We start from the raw sequence: 25831 nt of genomic DNA on the forward strand, positions 1-25831 counted from the left end.
TCACTCTGACGTCGTTAGATACAGGGTCCAAGTGGGGGGTTCGTCGTGGAATAGGAACGGTAAACGGCCCGCTGTGCCGTAACATTCCTGCCGGGCCTTGCCGACGTAACTGTACGTTGGCAAGATGCACCTACCCGTTGCGATTGTCTGTGACGGGATCCGACACCTGAGCGCTGGGATCCGTAGTGTCAATGGGCAAGACGCATAACTTTGTAATTGGCCGCGTTAACGTGGTGGACGCGGTGCGCAGGGTTACGACGCGAGTTAGGTTGTCACGCCCTGGGTGCAGCTGTGTAACGCAGGCGAGAGGCCATTTTGAAGGAGGAGTTCGTTCGTCTTTTATAAGGACAAGGTTTCCGAGTTGGACTCCGTTACGTAAGGCCTGCCATTTCGAGGCAGTCTGCAGGGAGGTTAGATACTCCCGTGACCACCGATCCCAGATGTTCTCCGTGAACTGTCTTAGCAGTTGCCACCGTGAGAGGCGTGACGTCTTGACGAGGGACAAGTCTGGTTCAGGAACCGCCCTTAGCGCGTCCCCAGTGAGGAAGTGCCCAGGAGTTAAAGCGCTGAGATCGGACGGATCGTCCGTCAAGGGGCAAAGCGGTCGCGAATTAAGAACAGCTTCGATCTGCGTCAAAAGAGTTGTAAATTCTTCGAAGGTGAGGGCCGTATCCCCCACCACACGACGAATGTGAAATTTTACAGATTTGACGGCGGCTTCCCATTTCCCCCCGAAGTGAGGCGCGGAAGGAGGGTTAAACCTCCAATCGGTGCCGTCGTTGACAAGTGTTGTCGAAATCGCGCCCGGATCGCGAGACGCTTTCGCGAGCATGGTGCGGAGCTCTTTGTCGGCGCAGACAAAATTGGTTCCGCAGTCGCTAGTGATCGTAGCAGGTATTCCGCGACGCCCGCTGAATCGCTTATAGGCCGCGATAAACGCCTCCGCAGAGTAGTCGGATACAAGCTCGAGATGGACGGCTCCAGTAGCAAGGCAGATGAAGACCGCGATATATGCTTTGTGGATCTTTCCCCCCCGGCCGCGAATCGTTCTTACACTGAAGGGACCCGCGTAGTTCACTCCGGAATGCAAAAAGGCCCTGGAAGGGGTGACGCGACGCGTTGGGAGTTGGCCCATAATCTGTTCGGCAGTGCGAGCTCGTTGTCGTGCACAGACAACGCATTTGTTGATAAACACGCGAATAGGGCAACGACCGCCGATAATCCAGTATGATTGTCGTATCGTGGCTAACGTTAGTTGGGGCCCAGCATGAAGTGAGTTCTTGTGCGCGTGATCAATGACGAGAGACGTAAGAGGGGATGAGCGCGGGAGAATAAGCGGGTGTTTCTGATCGGGATGCAACTGCGAGTGACTCAACCGACCACCGACTCGTAAATGTCCCTTCTCGTCTACGTACGGCATAAGATTGTAGAGACTGCTTGTTTTCGAGACGGTAGTTCCAGACACGAGCGCGGAGAGTTCATCTCGAAAATGCTCCTTCTGAGTTTCTTTCACCCAATATAAACGCGCGCGATCTAGCTCCGAGACAGAAAGCGTGAGCGGGGTTGGTGATGGTGCAGACCGTGACCGAAATTTGACAACCGCTCTGAAACACCACGCGGTTACGCGACACAGACGCGATAGCGAGGAGTAGCGCTTTAGGGTGTCCATCCATGACTCGGTGGTTGCGACTAGTGAGGCTTGAACGCGAGATTTTCGCATCTCGACGTCAATCCGGTCATCCGGAGTCAACTTTTCCGAAGGCCACGCGGGGGACGGGCACTGCAACCACGGGGGTCCCGACCACCATAGTGCATCGCTGATGAGATGTTGAGGCGTCGTGCCTCGCGAAGCCAAGTCTGCTGGGTTTTGAGTACCCGGAACATGGTGCCATGTGGCGTCTGGTAATGACGTTTGAATTTCGGACACGCGATTATGCACGAATTCCTTCCAGCGAGAAGGGTGGCTGCGGATCCACGCAAGAGCGACCGCGGAATCCGTCCACAGATGTATCGGAGCGTTCCCCATTTTTAGAACCTTACGGATCCGTTTGACGATACGCGCGAGCAGTGCTGCGGCCGAGAGCTCCAGTCGCGGGATAGTGACGCGTTTGAGAGGTGCAACTTTTGTTTTGGCCATTAACAAGGCAGTCCTGATTTGGTCGGTTTCATCTTTCGTGATGAGATAGATGACGACTCCCATGGCAAGGGAGGACGCGTCCGCGAACCCGTGAATCTCCGTGGAAACGTTCGTAGGCGCGGTACCGATCCATCGCGGTATTGTTACAGCTCGCACTTCCGAAAGATTGGAGCTGAACTTCTCCCAACGCTTAACGAACTCCGCGGGGAGTGGGTCGTCCCAGCCTACCTTTAGAGTCCACAATTCCTGCATGAAGGTTTTGCCTTGCACGATGACCGGAGCGATCCATCCGAGGGGATCGTAAAGCTGAGAGACGGTTGAAAGTACGCTGCGCTTCGTCGTGCATGAATGAGAGAGGGTATGAAATGTAAACACGAACGCGTCACGATTCACGTTCCACGCGAGACCTAAAGCTCGATGCGACGCGTCATCGTTCAGTGAACGTTCGCCTAGCGCGCTCGCAGATTGCGACGAGAAGTTCGATAATAATCTATCGTCATTCGCGGTCCATTTGTGAAGCTGGAAGCCCCCTGATCGCAGTAGCTCACTGATTTGAGATATTTTTTCGAGGCCTTCCGGGAGGCTGTGCGCGCCGGAGAGAACATCATCTACGTACGTCTCGTCGCGGAGAATGGTACATCCAAGAGGAAACTCCTTTTCGTGATCGGTAGACAGTTGACGCAGACATCGGAGAGCGAGGTATGGAGCGCAAGCAAGTCCATACGTGACCGTGGAGAGAGCATATTCTTCTATAGAACCGGAGCTATCGCGACGCCAAAGAATACGCTGAAGTGATTGATCGTCATCGTGCACTCGTATTTGGCGATACATTTTCTCGACGTCAGCCAAGAATGCAAACGCGCATTGTCTCCAACGCAGTAACACATCGGCGAGATCATTTTGTAACTTCGGACCGGAATGAAGGCAGTCGTTTAACGAGAGGCCCGATGAAGTTTTGTGCGACCCGTTAAAAACAACACGGACCTTTGTCGTGCCCGTTTCGCGTAGGACGCCGTGGTGTGGTAGATAATATGCTACGCGCGCGGTCAGTTCCGAAGAGGTTACGCGGTGCATGTGCCCGAGCCGTTCATACTCGGTCAGAAATTGAGAATAAGCGCAACGCAGTGGTGGATTTTTGGCTAGACGAGTTTCGGAATTGACAAGTATACGATACGCGGAATTGCGAGAGTCACCGAGAACCGCAACGTCTCGAGCGAGAGGTAGGCGCACGGTGAACCGACCGTTGCCGTCTCGAGCGTGTGTACGTACAAAATGATTTTCGCATACTTGGTCGGCTTCGGAGATTGTTGGTTCGCTGCACGAGGCGTAGTCTTCCTGGTTCCAGAATCGTTGCACGAGATCGACAAGTTCGCGGTCCAAGCAGCACTGCAGGCTCGCGCGGTGTTTTGCTTGGGGACCCTCCGCTGCTTGAGGCGTAGGACCGGACACGATCCACCCGAGTTGAGTCTTCTGGGCTAAAGGTGTTCGTGGTGGACCGCGAACAACCTCAGAAAGTAGTACGCTGTTGTAGACCTCGACGCCGATGATCAGGTCAATGCGACTTGACTGCGGGAAATCGGGGTCCGCCAACTGAAGCCCGTGGAGGTGCGGAAGGCTGACCAGGTTGGGAGAGCGATCTGCAATGTAATCGGTGAGCTTCGGCAATATAAGAGCGTTTACCTCACAGCTGAACATTGGGTTGACCAAGGACGATATTCGAAACGTGGAGGCGCCCCGAGTGACGACCGTCCGTCCTGCTCCGATGCCCGAGACGGGAATGGTTGCGTGTCGTCGTGGGAGATGCAGCTGCTGAACCAGAGATTCGGTGATGAACGAAACCTCGGAGCCTTGGTCAAGAAGGGCGCGGGCGATCCGAGTTTCCCCGTATGGAGATGCAAGTTTAACAAGCGCTGTGGCCAGCAGCATCCGCCCAAATGCTGGCCGAGGGTGGACATGGTTCGAGAGAAGATGTGACGTAACTGATGACGCTGCAGTGACTTCGGACGCGGACGGTTCAGTTTCGGGTGAGGGCTTCGCCGTCGGAAACGTGGAGGTCGTCGATTCATGAAGAGTTGAGTGGTGCCGCGCCTTGCATGTAATACAACGGTGATTTGAGCGGCATGCCTTACGATGGTGATTGCCGAGACAGTTGAAGCACCGACGCTGCTGAGCAACAACTGATTTACGTTGATCTACTGGTTTCGCGAGATACGTTGGACACGACGTGAGAGAGTGAGAAGCGTTGCATACTGGACAGGCGGCCGCGTTAACGGTTGCCTGATGCACCTGGACCTTAACTTCTCGACTTCGGGAAAGCGGTTGCGACGATCCGGAAAAGCGTTCCACGGACTCCGTCGCGCGAATGTGCATCAACAGGAAGTCGTTAAGTTGCGTCAGAGTTGGAATTTCGGTGGAGGTGCCGATATGCAGCTCCCATTCTCGGAAAGTGTTAGAATCGAATTTACGCGACACCCAGTATACGATTATAGGGTCCCAGTTTTTTGTGTCGCACTTGAGACCGTTAAGAGTTCCGATGACTTCGTTTGTTGTTCCATATAACCGTTTAAGCTCGGTCGCCGATTCTCGCTGTAACCGTTTGACTGAGAATAACAAGTCGAGCTGGGTGTCAACAAGAACGCGACGATTTTCATAACGGTCAGAGAGGACTTGCCACGCGAGTTTAAAATTATCCGAGGTCACGGATAAGTTGCTGATGAGTTGGGCGGCTTCGCCAGTTACGCTCATTTTTAGATAATGCAATTTTTCTACCTCGGGTATCGATGCGTTGTCGCTGACCATGGATTGAAACAAATCGCGGAACGGCGTCCATTCTTTGTGATGTCCAGCAAACTTTGGCAGCACGAGCTTAGGTAATGCCCGTGGCTGACCCGGTTGATCCGCGCAACTCGTGATGGACTGGGCAACAGGGCCATGCGGTGGTTTGGGAGTACGAGCGAAACGGTCCAAATACTCCTCCAGAGTCGCTTGGTTGTCGATGAAGATTTCCTCACCTTGAGTCCACAGGTCATCGGTGAAATAGCTTAGCTTGCGGGTTTCTTCCGTCTTCTGATCCGTAATTTGCGCATGGTTCCGACGGAACGACGTCCAGTTCTCTTTAAGCGACGAGAGACGGGATTTAACGTAGGATTCCGTGATGTTCGCCTCCCCCTTTTTGCGTAAATTAATAATTGTCCGGCTCATCGACGTAAAGAGCTCGTATTGACGTTCAATTAAACCAGTAATTGACGACATGATGACCGTTAGAACAAACGCGAGCAGCACAATTTAAACTTGGCCGTTGGGAACGGTTACCAAATTTTGTCCCACGGGAAGGTCGCACACGCGAACGAGCGAACGATGCGAATTAACGAAACGCGGTTCCCACTGGCGAAAAAGAAACACTTTCACAAAAGATTTTCCCAATCCATCTAGTGCCGGGTATCCGGCTCGAAGGACCATTTAATGTTGTCGCGAGATTGAAGGATTGGGAGCGCGTTGTGAGAAAGTGGATCGAAACGGGGAGAACTTGGAGAAGATGCACTGTGAAACGTGAAAAGACAAAACTGTTTATTCTACACACAACTAGGTTGTTTTACACAGTTGTCTTACATAGTTGTTTTACACGTAGACTATGTAACGCTTAGCACAATTTTACTTGTATTCTCGGTATGTTTATTTAGTCGCTCGCTGCTCTGGTTTAATCTATTCTAATTAGGTCGCGCCTGATCAGCTGTAAATATAACAGAGCATGAGCCTGGTGACGTCACTCTGACGTCGTTAGATACAGGGTCCAAGTGGGGAGTTCGTCGTGGAATAGGAACGGTAAACGGCCCGCTGTGCCGTAACATGTACATTCATCTGTACGAAGCAATCAGTATATTACATTATTTCTAAGGAAGATATAGTAATAACGGAACTTTTAAACATCTCGATACATCTCGAAAACTACGGATCTGATCAAAAAATCTCATACAACATAAATAGTAGGAGATTTAATTTCCTACAAAAAAGGTCTCTTAACATTTTGCCATAGCTCGCACCGTTTCCGAGATATTTGAAGATTTACCTCAAGGAAAGGGGCGTCACGCACATATTCCGAGATATTTCTTCTTCTTCTTGTTCTTCATCTGCACAGCTGCGCTGGAAGTGGCATTTGCAGCTGGGAATAGTGAATGCAGCTTAGAATAGTGCAGAGTTACCTCAAGGAAAGGGGCCACAGTGTTTCTTCATCCTTTTAATTTCGCTGCAGCTTCAGAACTTTTGAATATCTCGATATATCTCGAAAACTACGCATCTGATCAAAAAATGGGATAGAACATCAATAGTAGTAAATTTAATTTCCTACAAAAAAGGTTTGTTAACATTTTGCCATATCTCGCGCCGTTCCCGAGATATTTGCAGATTTACCTCAAGGAAAGGGGCGTCACGCACATATTCCGAGATATTTCTTCTTCTTGTTCTTCATCTGCACAGCTGCGCTGGAAGTGGCATTTGCAGCTGGGAATAGTGAATACAGCTTAGAATAGTGCAGACTTACCTCAAAGAAAGGGGCCACAGTGTTTCTTCATCCTTATAATGTTGGTACGGCTTTGGAACTTTTAAATATCTCGATACATCTCGAAAACTACGCATCTGATCAAAAAATGTCGTAGAACATATGTAACGGGGTCGGTCGGTTCGGTGCGCACGGCGTTGCGCACCGCGGTCGGTTTCCCCGTGCCAGGGTTCGCAAGGGAACAGGTCGGTAAATAACGAAACAGGTTTAAGTAGAAAAATATATGTTTATTCAAGAAAACTAGAGATGACTACGGTGACCAAGTGCGGCGGTCCTAGTCTCGCCGCGCTGGACGCCGGGCGGTGGTCTCCGGCCTCGGATACTACAATCATAAGAAAGGCTGCTGGTTAGACGAATGGAGCCGCTTTCCTTAAGACTAGAGTACAGGTCTTACATACTACGGTCGGAACCCGGTCCGTCACAGAAGTTACGCGGATCTTAAACCTACCGCTGTTAATGCTACTGCGGTCGCTACTGCCTTACAGCTAACGAATACGCACGCTGGTGTACGCGGAGCGCGGGCGCCAGCGGAGCGCGAACGCGAGTAAATCAGCGAAAGCGACGAGGCACTGTCGAGTGCCGAGAAAGTCGGGAAAAGGAAAGACCCGATTGGGTCGACGGTGTTTTATTGAATCGCGCTGCGGTGTTTCGCGCTGCGGTGGAGTTGTTGCCCGTTTGCCTCACGCGGCTCGTCTTCTCGTACGCCGAGGTAGAACCGAGCAGCGAACGAGACGACGACCAATCCTGGCCAGCGCCTGGATACGGCCTTAACATTTTGCCATAGCTCGCACCGCTTGCGACATATTTGCAGATTTACCTGAAGGAACGGGGCGTCACGCACATATTGCGAGCTATTTCTTCTTCTTCTTGTTCTTCTTCTGCACAGCTGCGCTCAAAGTGGCATTTACAGCTCCGAATAGTGAATACAGCTTACAATAGTGCAGAATTACCTCAAAGAAAGGGGCCACAGTGTTTCTTCTTCCTTACCTAATCGGTAAGACGTTCGTTTTGAACGGCTGTTTATTGTCGTTTGGAGCGACGACGCTGGCCGATTGTGTTGCCTTGCAAGGTCCCAATATGGATCTCTCTTCTTTTCTCTGAATCGATGCATGCTGCCCAGTTGCATGGTTGTTGGAAAGTCCCTGTACGAGAGTGCATACAAGCCTGTTTATTTACGGCCGGATTTGCGCGCGTGGCGGAAACTTGGATGCTTGCGAGGCGTGCTTTGATTTATCCTTATACATCTTTCGTTGTAAATTTTTATTTCTTTTGCATTTGTATGGACGCAATCGCTTACAATTTACAATTTGCAATTTACAATTTGCAATCTATGTGTTCAAAAGTATTCGAGATTGTAAGGAGGTCTTGAGCTTGCGATTGAGAACCGGTTGAGAACGTGTTGATTCAACACGTGGTCACCACGAAATTCTACTAATTTCGTGGATTTGCACGAACTAGATTAACCGCGAGTTCGCGTTGGCCGTCGGCACAGAATTCGCGTTGCGATGCTGAGTTCTTTAGAATCGAAATTCGTTAATTGCACTAGAAATTTTTGGAATCAGTACTGCACGTGTTTACCATAACGATACAAAACCGTAATGGCCGAACCAGCGGCTTCGTCGTAGCAAGAGCCGTTGGCTTCTTCCCGGTGACGTCAAGCTCGGTGATTGGTCAGCCTGACCGGCATCCAAGGTCACTGCTCTTTTGTAATGTTTTGCATACTATGTTTAATTCAATTCTAGTGCAGCTGTGACAGTTGTGAATCTGTGTATTTTGAATACTTACGGTACTTTATGCAATGTTTTGTACATTAATTACCCTTTCTTAATTACAATTCTGATTCTGATTTTGATTCTGATTTGGAAAGTGTTAGTTCAGTATTGGTTAATACGGCTGGTGCTCAGGGAGGCATACGCTGCGGTAGTCCGTCCTGCATGATACAATGTCTTTATGGTTTTCTATACATACATATATGCGTTATGGTTCCTTAAATTCTTTGAATTTCTTGACCGTGGATCTCATATGACTTTCTTATAGGAGTGTCTGGCTTGGTTTAGCACCTATATGCCTTTTCTATTAATTGGTATTAAAGGGGGTTTAATGGAACTGCATCATTTAAACTGACTATGGTATGAGGAGTTTAATTAAGTATCTACATCGGTATACTTATTAAATTGATTATATTTGGAGTGTTTTCGTTACATATTATATATACACATATGTTCATAGTAATTTTTATCTATTGTAGTGTAGTTTAGTTTTCCTGTACCTTTATATTATGATTTAGTAGTAATATGGTTGTATGTGGGGTTTATTATTGATTGTTTATTATTGATTAGTTTTCACCACGCGCTGTATTGCATCGACTTACCTGTATCAGTATTAATATTAATACCATACTTATCGGAGCGGTCTTATAATCCAGTAACAATCTAATCTACTCAATTTATAACTATTTGAATTGTTTGATCTGCCTTATGGTTTATGCCGATTTAGGTCTCATGTGCTCCCCATATTAAAGCAGATGGGTATTCTCTTCTCCTGTTATCCGTTAATTACACTCTACCTCCACTTCCATTGGCTGGCGTTAGGGCTTCCTGCAAATAGACTAGTGTTACGTCGCGAGCGAGTGATGATGATACGGCGCGCGACGTACAAATAAAAAAAATTTAATTCTGGATTGATACGCGGATGAGAACGGTATTTTCGCTGCACCAGTCCCGATCGCGCTCGACGATGTTAGGTCGTTAACGATCGGAACAATTAAAAGAATCGTTTAATTTTTATAATAAGATCCTAAAGTTGTTATATTGAGTTCGTCAATGCTCTAGTCCCATACGGGCCCCTCGTGCGAATTTATGCAATGATGGTTAGCGTGAATGTTAGGAAGGAAGTGTGTTAAACTAAAATGAATCGGAAACTAGTTATGTGTAACAAAAAGAAATATAATTTCAAAAAAAGTAAAGGATAACAGTAAATGAAGTGGTTTACAAAAATTCGAGCTGTTGAAAATATAGGAAAAAAAAATGCAATTTAAATATATGTTTAACAAGATCGGCGTAGATAGAACGGAAATTTAAAGATGATTCGAGCGGCGATTTCGATGAACAATTAAATAACGTTGAGAGGAAACGGTCCCAAGGGGAAAAACTTCCAGAACCAACGGTATCATGGGCCGCCTCACGTTATAACCTACGGAATTATTGTTAAAATTGCAAAATATTCTTCGATACCTTAATAAAACGTTGAACAGAACGATCTTGGGGGAAAACTTCCAGGACACGCGGTTTCAAGATCGCCCGTTTTGCCTCACTATATCCAAATTCGTCGTAGTGGAGAAAATGAAATAAATAACTCACCAAGCTCGTTGTAAAATAATACACGATAATAACTTTGGATGTCTTAACGGTTGCTGGTGTAGTCTGAAAATCTGGAAGGCGAAGAAAAGATGAGAACTTTGTCACACGCACTACGCGTTCGCGATCGGCCTTTCGACGGTATTACGATTACGAGAATTTACGAGACTATTACAAAACGACGCGACGCGGAAAAAGGAAAAATATTAATCATCGAACGATTTAAAAGCAAAAGTGAAAAGATAGAAAATGAAAACTATGAAAAGAGTTTAACGTATTCGTAAAGTCTTTTGCCGCGGAAAACGCGAACTGCGATCTCCCGGCACTCTGCCTTTTCCAGGACTTTACCGGGCAGCTAATTACAACGATTTTCGCACGACAACTCTTGCTTAACGTGAACACGGGCTCCCCGTCACGTACCTCACGATTTTTCGACGAAGAGTGATTTGCCTCAGTCAAGCGATCGTATCTCAGGGTTCGACCCGCGATCATGGGCCCAAAGTGGGAACATCATTTGGCAAATCAGGATACGTATCGAAGTGGAAGGCCCGCGCGTATTGGTTTCGTCTAGGCGCGTTTCCCGAGTTCTCATCCCTTCTTGACCTTTCTTCCGTCTCTATCTTCCGTAGGCTATCTCTTTCTTTTACCCCTCTAACGCTACGCGGATTTCATGCGTCGCAATTCTAAAGTTTCTAGAATGTTCGAAATCTGTTACGACTTTAATTGTTTGAATTTATTAATTAAGGAGAGGCTTTTATAGATGATATTTATAAATGATATTTCGGTAACGAAGAACATTTGCCCTTTTATAGATGATTAACTTACTACATTGAATAACTAGTAATGAATAACGCGAAATTTTCCGTTCTTATTTGTATTCCGGCGGTTTACGGAGAAAGGCAATCGATATTCATAATTATTATCAGATCGCGGATATATGCAAATATGTTACTGCATTTAATCGTTATTTGTTCCGCATACATCAATTTTTAATGGTTTTCGTATTTTCTAAACGCTCTACGTTTAACGTTTAGTTCATTGTCGATGTTTATTGCCTTAGTCGACCTTCGCTTGGAACGTTCTTGAACATCGATCGACAATTTCAAACCTCAGTGGTTGTCACGCAAACCCTCGCATTCTATAGTCATTCAAGCAGTTTCATTCCGTTTCATGCTAGCTGTTTCGATCTTAATTGCATTCATTCTTTGTGGAAGAGTCGGCTGACGCATGCTTCGCAGGTAGGAGAGGTATCTCGCTAGCAGGGTCGAACAAGAATTTTCTTTGAAACGGCGCGGTTAGCTGGGAAATTTCCAAGTGGGTCGCACTGCTTAACCGCGCGGCGAAGGATGTTTATGATACCTCTCCCTTAACGGTTTTGACTTTCGAAGTTTTAAACTACGCAGTTTCGACTAGGCAATTACCCCAAGGAAAGGTTGACTTTGTATTATTTGAAAGAGCTAAATATAGCCTCCTTTGTGTGCCTCGCCTGGGATTATTTCCAAGTGCTACGAACAGGCGAGGTACACAAACTTGGTATACTAACGATTAAACTATTGAAACTAATAAGAGAAAGGAAAAGAAGAATTATTATTTTAATCTCAAACCCCTTTCTTGTGCTCCTCGTGTGGAATATTTTCAAGTGCAGCGCACTCAACGAAGAGGCACAAGTTAGGGAGAGCGCGGACAGGATACGGAAATGAGAAAAAACAAGTAAACTGCCCTTCCTTGCGTCTCCCGTAGGGGAATTTCTTCCAAGTGCAGCGCACAAGACGGGAAGCGCAAGGTCGGGTTATTGAAAAATTAACCCGGACGTAACACTAGGATTATGTTACATTTTACATTTAATACTATGGTTAATTTCTGATGTTAACAGTTCTGTCTCTTCCTATTATTCTCATTATGAGGTATATGTTGCCTTCATTTGATCATTGATTGTACTCCATCATGTTCGCTTGCCAACCACGTTGAGGTTGTGGTCGCGAAAATGTTCCTGCAAGTAAATTTAAGTAACTTAATAGTTTCAATGAATGGTTTCAATTATTAGTATTACATTACGCTCACCTATTTATTTTCTTCCCAGCTTACTTTCTGGTTATACCCTATATTCTATATTCTATACTGTACCTTATTTACCTTTACCTCTGATAATAATTAGTAGCATTCTATGTCATGTTATGTTTGCTTCTCTTCTCTCATGGCTGGCTTGCTATTTGCTATCTGTCTGGCGACTTCATTTTACTTTACGGTTCACATCCTTAGTTTATTTCATCTCAAATTTATGGTTTATCTTGAGTTTAATTTTATGTGATTATATTGTGCGCTAGTGTTGAATGTTAAATATTCCTCTTCTGCTATTTGACTGCTCGGCTATATGTATGTATGTTTGACGTTTTAGGTTTTGGAGGTTTTGTTGGTCATTTGCTTATGTCCAGTTCACATATGCTCGCTTGCCTGCTTGCGTGCAATACTACTTATGTTTACTTCACAGTTTCTCACGTTCTCATATTGCTTACTGTTTCTTTTACTGTTAACTATTCATTAACTGCTCTATTGCATTAAGTGCATTAGATGCATATATATATTTATTTCCCGTTGTATTTGTGATTTGATTTAACCAGTTTTAGTATGTTTAGTATGTTTAGTATGCTTATTATGACAGCTGTTAATGAATGTATGGGCTCCTCTATTCTATTCATGGGCTTCATGTGCTTATTAATTCCTATTCATTATTCATTATTTATTTATTCATTCACTCATTCATTTATTCATTTATTTATTCATTTATTCTTTACTCATTATTTATTCATTATTTATCGTTGCATATTTGGGGCATTCGAAGCGTTACTCGAAGCGCTATACTTGTCATGAGCGTGTGTGTGTGTGTGTAAAGTATGTATGGGACAGGTCATCGAGGATTGCAGCTTACCAAGATGTGGCACAGTCAACCGGGGAAACTACTCGCCCCGGGCCCTGGTTGTGCTGAAGAGCAAGCCCTGTTAAAACAGGTGAACACATGGCGCGACCACCCGTTGAGCAGGAGCTCCGGTTCCTGGTCGTGGCCGAAGAAAGATGGCCTGTCCTCGAGGAAGGTCAGGTGGGCGTGATGACTGCAAGGATAAGCCACATCATCATTATCAACCAACCATGGTGGACGAAGATAGACACGGCCAACTGTGGAGATACGATGTCCCAGTTCCTGGCCGTGTTGAAGAGCAAGCCCTGTTAAAACAGGTGAACACATGGCGCGATCACCCGTTGAGCAGGAGCTCCGGTTCCTGGTCGTGGCCGAAGAGGAACCCCTGTCCTGGCAATAGTGCTAGGCAGGCGAAGAGGTGGCGCGGTCACGCCAGGAAGATGTCCCCCCGGTGCCGATCGTTGCTGAAGAAAAATGGCCTGTCCTCGTGGAAGGTCAGGTGGGCGTGGTGACATCTAGGATAAGCCACATCATCATTATCAACCAACCAAGGTGGACGAAGATGGACACGGTCAGACGTGGAGATACGATGTTTCGGTTCCTGGCCGTGTCGAAGAGCAAGCTCCTGCCCTGGCAGGTGAACACATGGCGCGACCACCCGGAATGGGCTTACTTAGGTTCCTGGTCGTGGCCGAAGAAAAATCCTGTGCCTTACCGTACATGTTGAAAATGTGCTACCGCTGGATCGGAGGTGCAACGGCGTGGATCCGCAGATGCGCCATGTGCCTACCGCATGGCGTATTTGCGGGCGGCGGCAATAACGCGAAATGCGTTGAAGTGCCGAAGCGTCGTTATGTCTATACGCTGGTATTCCGTTATGAATTCTAACGAGTGAAAAGGTGCCGGCGGCCCACGTTAGGGGAGAGGTTTTAGTGGGTAGTATGTCCAGCCTCGGGAGTGCCCACTCTGGGCTGCCCGTCTAGGTCGACCCTTCAGGGCTGTGGCCTACTCTTGGGCTAAACTCAAGGGCTAAACCCCTTAAGGGTTGGGTTGCCAGGTTGCCCCCTTCTGTCGTTGCCTCTTTGGGTTTGCCCTCACCTCACGGGCGCCAGGCTGCCCCTTCAGGGCGGACATGAGTCCCACACTGCCCGGGTCCCCTCTAGCCGAATAGACGAAAAGGGGAACCAACCTGCGCGTGCGCAAACGCATTTCCTCTTCCAACTGTACCAAAAAAAAAAAAAAAAGGTTTCAGGGGGACACACGGACCTGGCCAAGTGTACTGGCTGGGCGGGGAGGTGATACCCCGACGTGGCGCGTCCCCAGGTGGCGGATAGGGGAATGCTGGCCATGCACTTTTCGGAGTGCATGCAGGGTAGGAGTGAAATAAAATAGCGCCCGCGGACCAAACACCAAGGGAAGGAAAACCCATCAAAACCTCCACTGTGACTGGGGGATAGAATACAGACACGGTAACGCCTGCCTGTCGTACAAGGCGGCTGAAAGGGGGACGTTTGCTGCTGTCGAAGTAGCCTCGCAGATGACCCGGGGCGATGCCGGTGGGATCTACGGATCCTGGCAGGGCCTCCCTTGCCGGTAAGGCCTGGGTCGGAGGGGCGGAAAGATGGCTGCAGCGTCATTCAGTTCTCCAGGGGACAGGCTGCGTGGCGGTCGGGTGCGGGTAGCGAACCCGGAGTGCCCAAGCAATTACACCGTAACCCAGTGGTCACGTTTCGCTGGAACGGGGGGCTTGCCTTCATTGGCCGGCCCGCGAGGATGACAACCGCTATAAAAAATCTCTAGCCCCAAGCTGCGGTACGCGGTGATGAGGGCGCCCCTGGAGTCAGCGCCAGGGGTGGCTGATGGGTGCATCAGTCTCTAGCGGCCAACCCCGGGGTAGCTGGCGACCCCCCGGGTGTACTAGCCTTACCCGGGTAAGGCGGCTCTGCCCAGGTGGACCCACAGACCGACCCACTCGTGGGAACACTATGGATGACTTGAAACTAAAAACGCCAACAACAACAACAAACACTGGACGGGACGTACCGACGACGACTGCGGCTGTTCAACAGGACGCGAGACGGGAAACGGGCGCGAAGGATATGGCGCAGCCCAGCAGTAGCAGGGTAACAGATGCGCGCCGCCTATCCGTCCGATTAACTAGGGCGGATGTGGAGTGGCCTCCCCTTAGGCCGGTATGAGGAGGGGTCGGAGTTTCCCCGGCGGCATCTGATGCCCCCGCATCCAGAGAGAGTGCGGTGGACTAGGACTCGGACGAGTCACTCTCCTCGGCAGTATCTCTGGAGGCACGGCGCACGAGCAAGAGTGGTCGCCCGCCGACCACGGGCCAGTACGTGTGGCTCGCAGCGGCTAAGCAGAGAATCCTGGATGTCCAGCGCCGGGAACTTGACCTGCTGGAGGAGAGGAGGGTGCTCGATCCTAACGAGGACCCTATAGAACCGAGTCGGGGTAGCAGGTCCCTCCCGGACCCTGAGGACCTGGCGGAGGAAGTCAAGTCCACACGCGCGACCTTATTGCGCAGTCCTTGGAGTTCTGTCGCGACATCGACAAGGTCGCGGGCGTCTCCAAGGGGCTGAAAGGGACATTTGTTCGCAAGCTGAGGATGGCCTCCCGCTACCTTAAGGCCATCCACACGGAGGCGGGAATCAGGGCTGCACCTACCAGAGCCGATAAAGAGGTGAAGGAGCTTCGCGAACAGCTGAAGCTGCGGGAGGAACAAGTGGCTGCCGAGGAGGCCCAAATCAACAAACTGCAAAATAGCCTGGCAGACATTACGTGCAGGGTCGCTGCCACAGAGGTGCCGGCGCCTGAACGCCACGGCCCATCCAAAAGGTCGGCGAGGCCCGGCTCGCCGTTGTCTGGCGAAGAGGCGGGCAGGAAAAGGAGGAAGGACGCAGTCGAAGCTTTCGACTTACCGACTTGCCCGGCTGAATGTCCCGTGGTGCAAGTCCCAATCCCAGCTGCTGCACCTGGAAAATAGAAGGGGAAGGTTGGTGGCCTCGAGCCCGACCTGATGAGGGGATTTGCGGCTCTCCTCGAAAAAGGCCTGTCGGGGCTACGGGCGGAGTTCAAAGCCGCTATTGCAGTCGTCCAGCCCCCGCCTAAGAGGGCGGAGCATGTTAAGGGGGGAGCTGCGGCTGCGACCATCCCCACTGCATGGAGGAAGGAAGCTGAGAGGCGGGTGCGGAACAGGACTCTGCCTGCCACGGAGCCGTTGCCGGGGCCCTCCTTAGCACCCGACCAACCGGCATCATTTGTGGAGGCTAGAATGGCCCGGATTGTCGAAGAATATCGGAGGACGGCGGATGGGACCTGGGTGACGGTGGTCGGCCGCCGCGCTAAAGCTGCAGAGAAGAAGGCGGCAGCGGCCAAGGCCCCTCCCTCCCAGAACTCCAAGGTGGTGGCCCAGAAGGGGCAGAAGAGAGGGGCGGCACCGGCGGCTACGGGGCAAGGGGCCAAACCTGCCAGGCAGAAGGCCCCCCGCCTTCCTCGTTCTGCGGCGGTCACCATCAACCTAGCTGCCGAGGCTAAGGTCTCATACGCCGAGGCCATGCGCATGGCCCGGGAGCGGGTCAAGTTGGAGGAGCTGGGCATCACGGCGTTGATGCCCAGAAGAGCTCGTACCGGTGGCTTGGTCCTCGAGTTACCTGGGGAGGACAGGACGGAGAAAGCTGCCAAGTTGGCTGACCGACTCCGCCAGGTGTTCAGTGGCACCGAGGTGAGGGATGCCCGCCCCGTAAAAATGGGCTAGGTTAGGGTGACCGAGTCGTCGAGCCCGGCGGAGGTGGCGGCCGCATTGGCCGCTGCGGTGGGTTGCTCCGCTGAAGGAATTAAAATGGGGGAGATTCGCACCTCCCCCCAAAGGATGGGGACTGTCTGGGCGAGATGCCCTCTAGCGGCACTCAAAAAGTTATCCGCCTCTGGGAGGGCTCTGGTCGGGTGGTCCACTGCCAGAATACAGGTGCTACCACCGCGGCCATTGCAGTGCTATCGCTGCCTGGAAAGACGGCATGTTAGGCAGCGATGCACCTGCGAAGCTGATAGGTCCGACCGCTGCTATGCGTGCGGAGAGTGGGGCCACGTGGCCAGCAAGTGTAGCGCCACCCCGCGGGGCATCGATTGGGGGCAATAGGTTGTGCCCCCTCCTCCGCCCAGAGGAAGAAGAAGAGTGCCGTTGAAGGGGCAGGAACAGCCCCTAAGGAACAGGCAACAAGGACCAAGCCTGCGGAGTCGAAGAGCGGGGGCAAGAAAAATCCCTCTGCCAAGTCGGCGAGTAAAAATGCCGCGGAGGCGGCTCGTAAAGCCTAGGTATGGGGCCCAAGGGCCCTATACTTCAGGCCAACTTGAACCACTCGGCCAGGGCTCAGTACATGTTGTTCCAAACCCTGGCCGAGCGGGAGGATGGGTTGGCGGTGGCCGCGGAGCCGTACCGAGTCCTCGACAGACCAGATTGGTTCGGGGACGAGGACGGCTCCGTGGCGATTATTGGCACCGCAGTACGCCCACACCCTGGACCACTAGAACGGGGCCGGGGGTTCGTCGGCGTGCTGTGGGGTGAAATAGCGGTGGTGGGGCTCTACGCCCCGCCCAGATGGCCTCTCGCGCAATATGAACAGTACCTGGACCGGGTGGGGGACTTTGTCTCCCCTTGTTCCCCCCGGCCACTGCTAGTCCTCGGGGACGTTAATGCCCATGCGTCACTTTGGGGCTCCCCGAGGACAGACGCGAGAGGCAGGGCGGTCGTAAATTGGGCGGCGGGGCTAGGACTCCACCTGCTCAATGTGGGGTCCGTTAGCACCTGCGTGCGTGCCCAGGGGGAGTCTATAGTCGATCTGTCTTTCGCTACTCCCCTGGCCGCGCGTATGGTGCAGAGATGGAGGGTGGTGGAAGACGCGGTCACACTTAGTGACCATCTATACATCCGCCTCGACCTTACCACCACCGCCCGCCGCCCCTGTTGAGCACCACCGCTACGATGGCCGCTGAAGTGGATGGACGAGGACGTGCTGATGGCTGCAGATGCCCTCGCTCTGGCCTCGCTGCCAACAACTGCCGGGCCGGTCGCGGATATTGGGGAGGAGGTAGTATGGTTCCGGGAGCCATGAAGGGGGTTTGCGACGCCGCCATGCCCCGGGCCAAGAACCTCCCCAAGCGGGCCGCTTACTGGTGGACGGGCGAAATTGGTGAGCTGAGACGAGATTGTCTCGCAGCCCGTCGCCAGTGGCAAAGGGCCGGCAGAATAAGGACATTCCGCGACCCAGCGAGGGATGAGGATCTGTACGGGCAGTACCGAGTTTTGGAGACTGTCCTACAGGCAGCCATTAGGGAGTCTAAATCCCGGGCATAGGACGAGCTCCTAGGCTCTCTCCAGAAGGACCCATGGGGGCGCCCATACAAAATGGTGATGGGCAAGCTTAAGCGGTGGGCGCCGCCGGTCATGGAGAGCCTCGCCCCCAGTTTTTGGGACGGGTAGTCGACACTTTGTTCCCACGAGAGAGGGAACACTCCCGCCCCCCACCGGACCACGAGGAGGTGGATTGGTCCGACGAACTGGGGGTCACGGAGGAGGAGCTGGCCAGGGCGATTAAACGGATAGTGGCCCGAAACACTGCTTGGGGCCCCGATGGCGTCCCCGGCCGTGCCTGGGTGGCGGCTCTTCGCGTCCTCGGTCCGAGATTGAGACGCCTCTTCAGCGCCTGCATTAAGGATGGAGTCTTCCAAGAACAGTGGAAGACGGGGCGGCTAGTCCTCATCCGGAAGGATGGGCGACCCGCCGACAGTCCCTCGGCCTACCGGCCCATCGTGCTGTTGGACGAGGTGGGGAAGTTGTTCGAGCGGTTTCTGGTATCCCGCCTCGTCCAGCACCTGTCCCAGGAGGGTCCCAACTTGGCCGAGTCGCAATATGGCTTCAGGCGGGGGCGCAGCACTATCGACGCAATCCAGTCGATGCGCTCCCGCTGCGACTCGGCCACGTCCCGGGGCAGGGTGGCGTTAGGCGTTAGTCTAGACATGGTCTACGCCTTCAACACCATGCCTCACGGGACGATAAGGGGGACGCTGATACGCCACAAGGCGCCTACATGAGGAGGATCGTCGGCGACTACCTGCGGGACAGGAAGATTGTGTACAGGGGCCCGGATGGCCAGATGCACGAGAGGTACGTGGACTGTGGCGTACCCCAGGGTTCTGCGAAAGGTCCCACACTTTGGGAACTGGGGTACGACCCGGTCTTACGGCTCGAGCTTCCGAACGGTGTGAGCCTCACGTGCTTCGCAGATGATACGCACGTGTTGGGCGTCGGTCGGGGGTGGAAAAGGACTAGCCGCCTCGCCGAGATTGGCATGGCTGCCGTTGCCGCGGGTATCAGGCGGCTGGGGCTTCAGCTAGCTCCCCACAAAACCGAGGCGATGTGATTTTACTCGCCTCGGCGTGGGGTTGCGCCACTGCCCCAGTCCATGTGACTGGAGTCGACGTCTAGGTGGGGAATGGCCACAGGTACTTGGGCCTCCACCTGGACAGCCACTGGCGCTCCGAGGAGCATTTCGGTCGTCTGTCCCCTAGACTAGACAGGGCAAGCAACGCGGTTGCCCGTCTACTGCCCAATATCGGGGGGCCCAACGAGAAGGTTCGCCGTCTCTACGTGGGCATCGTGCTGAGCATGGCCCTCTATGGTGCGACCATATGGGCGAACACCCTGATGAATTCCCGGCGCAGCCGGCAACTGCTGCGCCGGGCTGAGCGGAGGATAGCCATGAGGGTAATCAGAGGTTACCACACGGTCCGCTACGAGGCGGCGATGATCCTGGCGGGGGTTGTCCCCTTCAAGTTCCAGGCAGAGGGTGACGCCAAAGTCTTCTGGCGTCTGCGTGCCTTTCGTCTGGACGGGATCCCGCCAGAAGAGATGACCGAAGCTGTTGCTAGGATTAGGCGCCAGGCCCGGCAGAGAGCCCTGGGCCGGTGGCAACGCGAGCTCGTCGAGAGCGGCGCCACCGCCCAGCGCGTGGCCGGGGCGGTCCTTCCAGTGCTCAAGAAAGGGGGTGTCCCACTTGGACGTCGACCGATTCGACGCGTCCCGATTGGACGGTCCCGATTGGACGCGTTCCTTTTGGACGCCGTGCCGATTGGACGCGTTCCTTTTAGACGCCGCACCGGTTGGACGCGTTCCTTTTGGACGTCGTGCCGTTTGGACGTCGTGCCATTTGGATTCGTGCCATCTGGACGCCATATCTTTTATAATCATTGCCTTTGGAAATCGGCAGATGGTGTTATCGTTTGTCGATTTAAATTCCTATGATATTTGAATGCGTATGCATGCTAAAGTATATGATTATATATATCTAACGATAAGGTCAAGTGGTTGTGTGTAACGTTTGACAGATATAGGTTATAGTGAAAAACATGTGGAAATTGAATGCAGTTACTTTCTTACAAGATATATCTGGAAGTATGTTTAAGGTAAAAGAAATATTAAATCTTATTTTCTTTAATACATTCTTTATTCCAAATTAATGTTGTTGTGGACAATGTATCAATATATAATAATATGATTTCTTTTTCTTTATTTTCAGCATTTATTCAGACATTGATGAGGAAAATACCACCAAGATTATGGAGTAGAGAATTTGAATAGATCCATTCAACAAATTAAACATTGTGGAATGAAATACTAGGATTAATAACAGACACGTACTCCGAAAACAGATGCAATTACATTCTCGCAAGATATATCAGGAAATATGTCTCAGGTAAAAGAAATATTAAACCATATTTTTTTCAATACATTCTTTATTCCAAATTAATATTGTTGTGTACAATGTAACAATATATACTAATATGATTTCTTTTTCTTTATTTTCAGCATTTATTCAAACATTGATCAGGAAAAAAAATATTGGAGTAGAGAATTTGAATAGATCCATTAAAGAAATTAAACAGTGTGGAATGACATACTAGGACGAAAGACAAAAACGTACCCTGCAAACAGATGCAATTACTTTCTCGCAGGATATATCAGGAAATTTGTTTGAGGTAAAAGAAATATTAAACCATATTTTTTTCAATACATTCTTTATTCTAAATTAATGTTGTTGAGTATAATGTAGCAATATACAATAATATGATTTCTTCTTTATTTTCAGCGTTTGATCAGACATGGAGGGGAAAATTGCAACAGAGGTATTATGGAGTAGAAGTATTAAATAGATACAGTGCAGAAATGATTCAAGCAAGAGCAGTGTTAAATTAGATAAGGTTGTCTTGCACGTTACAGACTTTAAAAACAATGTAATACCAGCATATTTCAAATAAATAGTTTAATAGAAATAGATGAATCCCTTAAACTTTAATTTCCTATTCTAATTTGCTTAATATAGAATTTAAGTTACAATTCACATTGTTTTCTTCTACTTTCAAATAAATAGTTTTACCAAGTAGCAATTTATAAAAAAAATCATTTGTAACAGAGTTTCTATTTCACTATTCACTTTTATCTATTTTATAGTGCTTGTATTGTTTACAAATCTTGAATTTGTCTCAAACGAGTAGAACAGTTCTATTGAAATATTCCACTGCCAAGTCGAATCTGAAATGATATTAAAACGTTTGGAAAGAATCTTGTCAAAGAAGACTTATGGACAGAACGTTGGAAAAGAGAGTCAGTCATATCGTTATTGGTAAATATAATCTGAGATCTTCTACAATGTCATTCACGAAATTATCCTGAACAATTATACTAGATAATATTAATTAATGGTAGGCCAACAATGTAGTACGTTAACAACATTTTATTTCAATGATAATCTGGAGTACTTTTCATTTATTGAACGAGGAGAGGTGCTTATCATGGTAAATAAGTTGCTACACAGATGACATAATGGAATAATAAAAACTGAAAAAAAAACACGCATTTGAAAGAATGTTCCTTTTTTATATTGGACACACTATTATTAGTGTAATAACATTATTGACATTATAGACATAACAAATCAGGCACCTTTTTACGAGCATTGGTTGAATTTCATTTTGAGAGACGTTAAATTCTTAACCCTTTTTGACACTTCAGTAGTATTTGATGTGTAGAATTCAAAAATATCGATTGTATGCCATTATTATGCCATTATGAAATTAAATCTATTAATCTAAATACACATCCATATATATTTATTCCGCGACCCGATCTCATCAACAGTATTTAACACGTAAATTCCAAAAACACTAATTTCATGCTTTGGAATCCACTGCTTCTTTTTAACCGACTTCGAAAAGGAGGACGTTACTCAATTCGATCAGTATGTATTTTTTTTTGTGTTCACCGATTACTCCGAGATGGATGTACCAATCGGAACGAAACCTTTTACATCTTGTAAGGTATGTCTTCCGGTTGGTCCCATTGAAAAAAAATTTTTCATTTTTTCATTGTTATTGCAAAATACAGGAAGTTTTCAATGTCAAGATTGGACGATTTCAATGACCTTTTAATATGTTGTCGGGGACATGATTCTGAACAACTTTTTCATTATGCATAATTAACGGAAAGTTTTAGTTTCCGAGATATTCGTGAAAAACTATTGTTACTACTACGTTGAATTCTATGTATGCCTACGTGTCTCTACTGGTGTAAGAGTCAGCATGCAGTCGCCGATTCTCTACTGTTTCTTATATTGTTGGGATCCGGGTGAAGAAACGATCGCTTTTTAAAATATAAAAGTTTATTCGATGGTTCCTCGTGACACGCCAAACTCAACTTAACGCAATTTTACAGTGAATCGGAAATACGCAGTGGAACAACGCGAGTACTTTGGTTGGTGGTTGAATCTTGAATTCTCTCTTGACCTATTGTCACGATATATATATATATATATGTCTTCTTCGCTTAGTGGGGGAGGATGACTCTAACTCTTGATGCGTGAGAACGGAGGTAAGACTATCGCTGATGAGTCGGAGATCGCGGAATTGGATGGTGGGACATCCGGCCTAGAGTTCAACGAATTATTGGTATTGGATGGTGAGATATCCGGCAGTGAGTTCGTAGGGTTATCGTAATCAAATGTTGGTCTTCCAACAATATACATGGGTACTCTGCAAGGCATGTACCGATTGCGATGAAACCTTTCACATCTAATAGGAGATATTTCCGTGATATTTCACTTGCAAAAATTTATGCAATTTATTATTGTTAATAACTATTCTGATAACTTGTATGGTACTTGTTATCGTTAAAACCTATCGTTATTGCAATTAACCAATAAGGACGGTAAACTACCTTACGGCATCCTACAAATACTGCTCGCTCCACTAAAAAGTATGAAATAATTTCTACTTCATTTATACAAATACCCAACAGCTATTAATAAAACCTATTTACTCGTTAAATAGTATACTAAATACATTTCAACCTTTTCGGAGGCGGCGCAATATTACAAATACCCGAATATACGATGCTGCCAATAATGATTTGATAGGTTGTCGACGCCTGAATCTTCCTAGTAGAAGAAAAGTTTTTAATTTTGCGCCGCCTCCGAAAAGGTTCAAAAGGAATGTATTTAGTATACTATTTAACGAGTAAATAGGTTTTATTAATAGCTGTTGGGTATTTGTATAAATGCAGTAGAAATTATTTCATACTTTTTAGTGCATTTCGAAGTCGGTTGTATTTTTTGTTAAAAATTATTTTATAACACTTTGATAATATTCGATTGGAAAATTAGTAATTTATATACATATAACCTAACTACATGTGTCAAACTACAAAAAACACAACCAGCATTTTGTAATGTGACATCCCCGTAATATTTACAGATTCCAGTTATTAGATGTTTTAAAGTTCTCGAAAGCCGACTGTTTCGAAAATTGTCGTTACTAAGTTGTCGATCACCTGGCGAGGTTGTTGACCCAATGACGTCGCCTGTCTATGACTGACAGAGACGACATCATCGGGTCGTTGGCCTAGCGGATAGCTGACAGCAGCGGACAGTTTGAGAAAGTAAACACTCTCGGTTTCGACAGGAGCATAACAAAACCTATCTCTGTGTTTTGCTAGAAAATTTTGATATATTGGAGATTATCAAAAAAAAGAATTGTAACTGGCACAATATATTGTCGGATTACATGTAATTAATATTATCTAGTACAATTGTCAAGAAATTTAGTGAATTCCGTTTCGTAAGATTTTAGGTTATATTTGCCTATGGTGAAATAAAACTAATTCATAGTAATTGAATTTCCTTTTCTACCTTTTCTCCATAAGTCTTCTTTGAACAAGATCGTTTCTAAATATTTTAATACCTTTTCTGATTGGATTGAGTATTGGAATATTTTTGTTGGACTGTTGTAGTCGGATAATGTGAATTTGGGATTTGTAAATACAATACAAGTGATACAAAATAGATGAAAGTGAAGAGTGAAGTAATTACAACAATATTACAACTTCTTTTTTCTTTTATGTATTTTTACTCGACAAAAGTATTTATTTACAGCTAGAAGAAGACAATGCGAACTGTAAATTAAATTCTATATTAAGGAAATTGGAACAGGAAATTACAAATTAAGTCTCATTTTCTCCTATTAATTTATTTATTTAAAATATTCTTACACTATGATTTACAACACAAACTTATCTAATTTAATAATCCTCCTTTTTTGATAATTTGTTCAATGTATCTATAAAAATCTTCTACTCCATAATTTTTTGGTTGTAAGTCTCTCATCAATGTATGAATAAATGCTGAAAATAAAGAAGAAGAAATCATATTATTATTATTGATACATTGTACTCAACAACATTAATTTGAAATAAAGTATGTATTGAAAAAAATATGGTTTAATACTTCTTTTACCTTAAACATATTTCTTGATATATCCTGCGAGAAAGTAATTGCATCTGTTTGCAGGGTACGTTTTTGTCTTTCGTCCTAGTATTTCATTCTATGCTGGAAAGTATCTCCAATATATCTATGTAACTTTGATACACCATGGTTGTAATTTCCCCATCAATGTCTGAAAATATAGAAAAAGAAATCATATTATTACATATTGATACATTGTACTTAACAACATTAATTTGAAATAAAGAATGTATTGAAAAAAATATGGTTTAATATTTCTTTTACCTCAAATGTATTCCCAGATATATCCTGTGAGAAAGTAATTGCATCTGTTTTCGCAGTATGTTTCTGTTATTAATCCTAGTATTTCATTCCGCAATGTTTAATTTGTTTAATGGATCTATTCAAATTATGTACCTCACAATTTTTTGGTTGTAATTTCCTCATCAATGTCTCAATAAATTCTGAAAATAATGAAAAAGATAGCATATTATTATATATTGATGCATTGTACACAAAAACATTAATTTGAAATAAAGAATGTATTGGAAAAAATATGGTTTAATATTTCGTTTACCTCAAACATATTTCCTGATATATCCTGCGAGAATGTAATTGCATCTGTTTGCATAGTACGTTTTTGTTATATGTCCTAGTATTTCATTCCATGCTGGAAAATATCTGTAATGTATCTATTCAACTTTTCTGCTCCATAATGTTCTGCTTGTAATTTCCTCATCAATATCTGCATAAATGCTGAAAATATAGAAAAAGAAATCATATTATTATATATTGATACATTGTCCACAACAACATTAATTTGGAATAAAGAATGTATTAAAGAAAATAAGATTTAATATTTCTTTTACCTCAAACATATTTCCTGATATATCCTGCGAGAATGTAATTGCATCTGTTTTCAGGGTACATGTTTCTTATTTGTCCTATTATTTTATTCCATACCGTTTAATTTCTTAAATGGATCTATTCAACTTTTCTACCGCATAATTTTTTGATTGTAATTTCCTC

At 47.1% G+C, this 25831-nt stretch overlaps 1 protein-coding gene across 1 annotated transcript; it reads right to left on the reverse strand.

Moving 5' to 3' along the window:
• Nucleotides 1-130: 130 nt before the first annotated feature.
• LOC114881840 lies at nt 131-5389 on the reverse strand. Its single transcript, XM_029198719.2, has one exon. The coding sequence runs from the start codon at nt 5387-5389 to the stop codon at nt 131-133; it is 5259 nt and encodes a 1752-aa protein (XP_029054552.2).
• Nucleotides 5390-25831: the final 20442 nt, after the last annotated feature.

The sequence above is a fragment of the Osmia bicornis genome, unplaced genomic scaffold, assembly GCF_907164935.1.
Source record: "Osmia bicornis bicornis unplaced genomic scaffold, iOsmBic2.1, whole genome shotgun sequence".
Lineage (NCBI taxonomy): Eukaryota > Metazoa > Arthropoda > Insecta > Hymenoptera > Megachilidae > Osmia > Osmia bicornis.

Coding starts and splice junctions, on each gene's coding strand:
- LOC114881840 (XM_029198719.2), bottom strand. CDS start 5,389: ATGTCGTCAATTACTGGTTTAATTGAACGTCAATACGAGCTCTTTACG.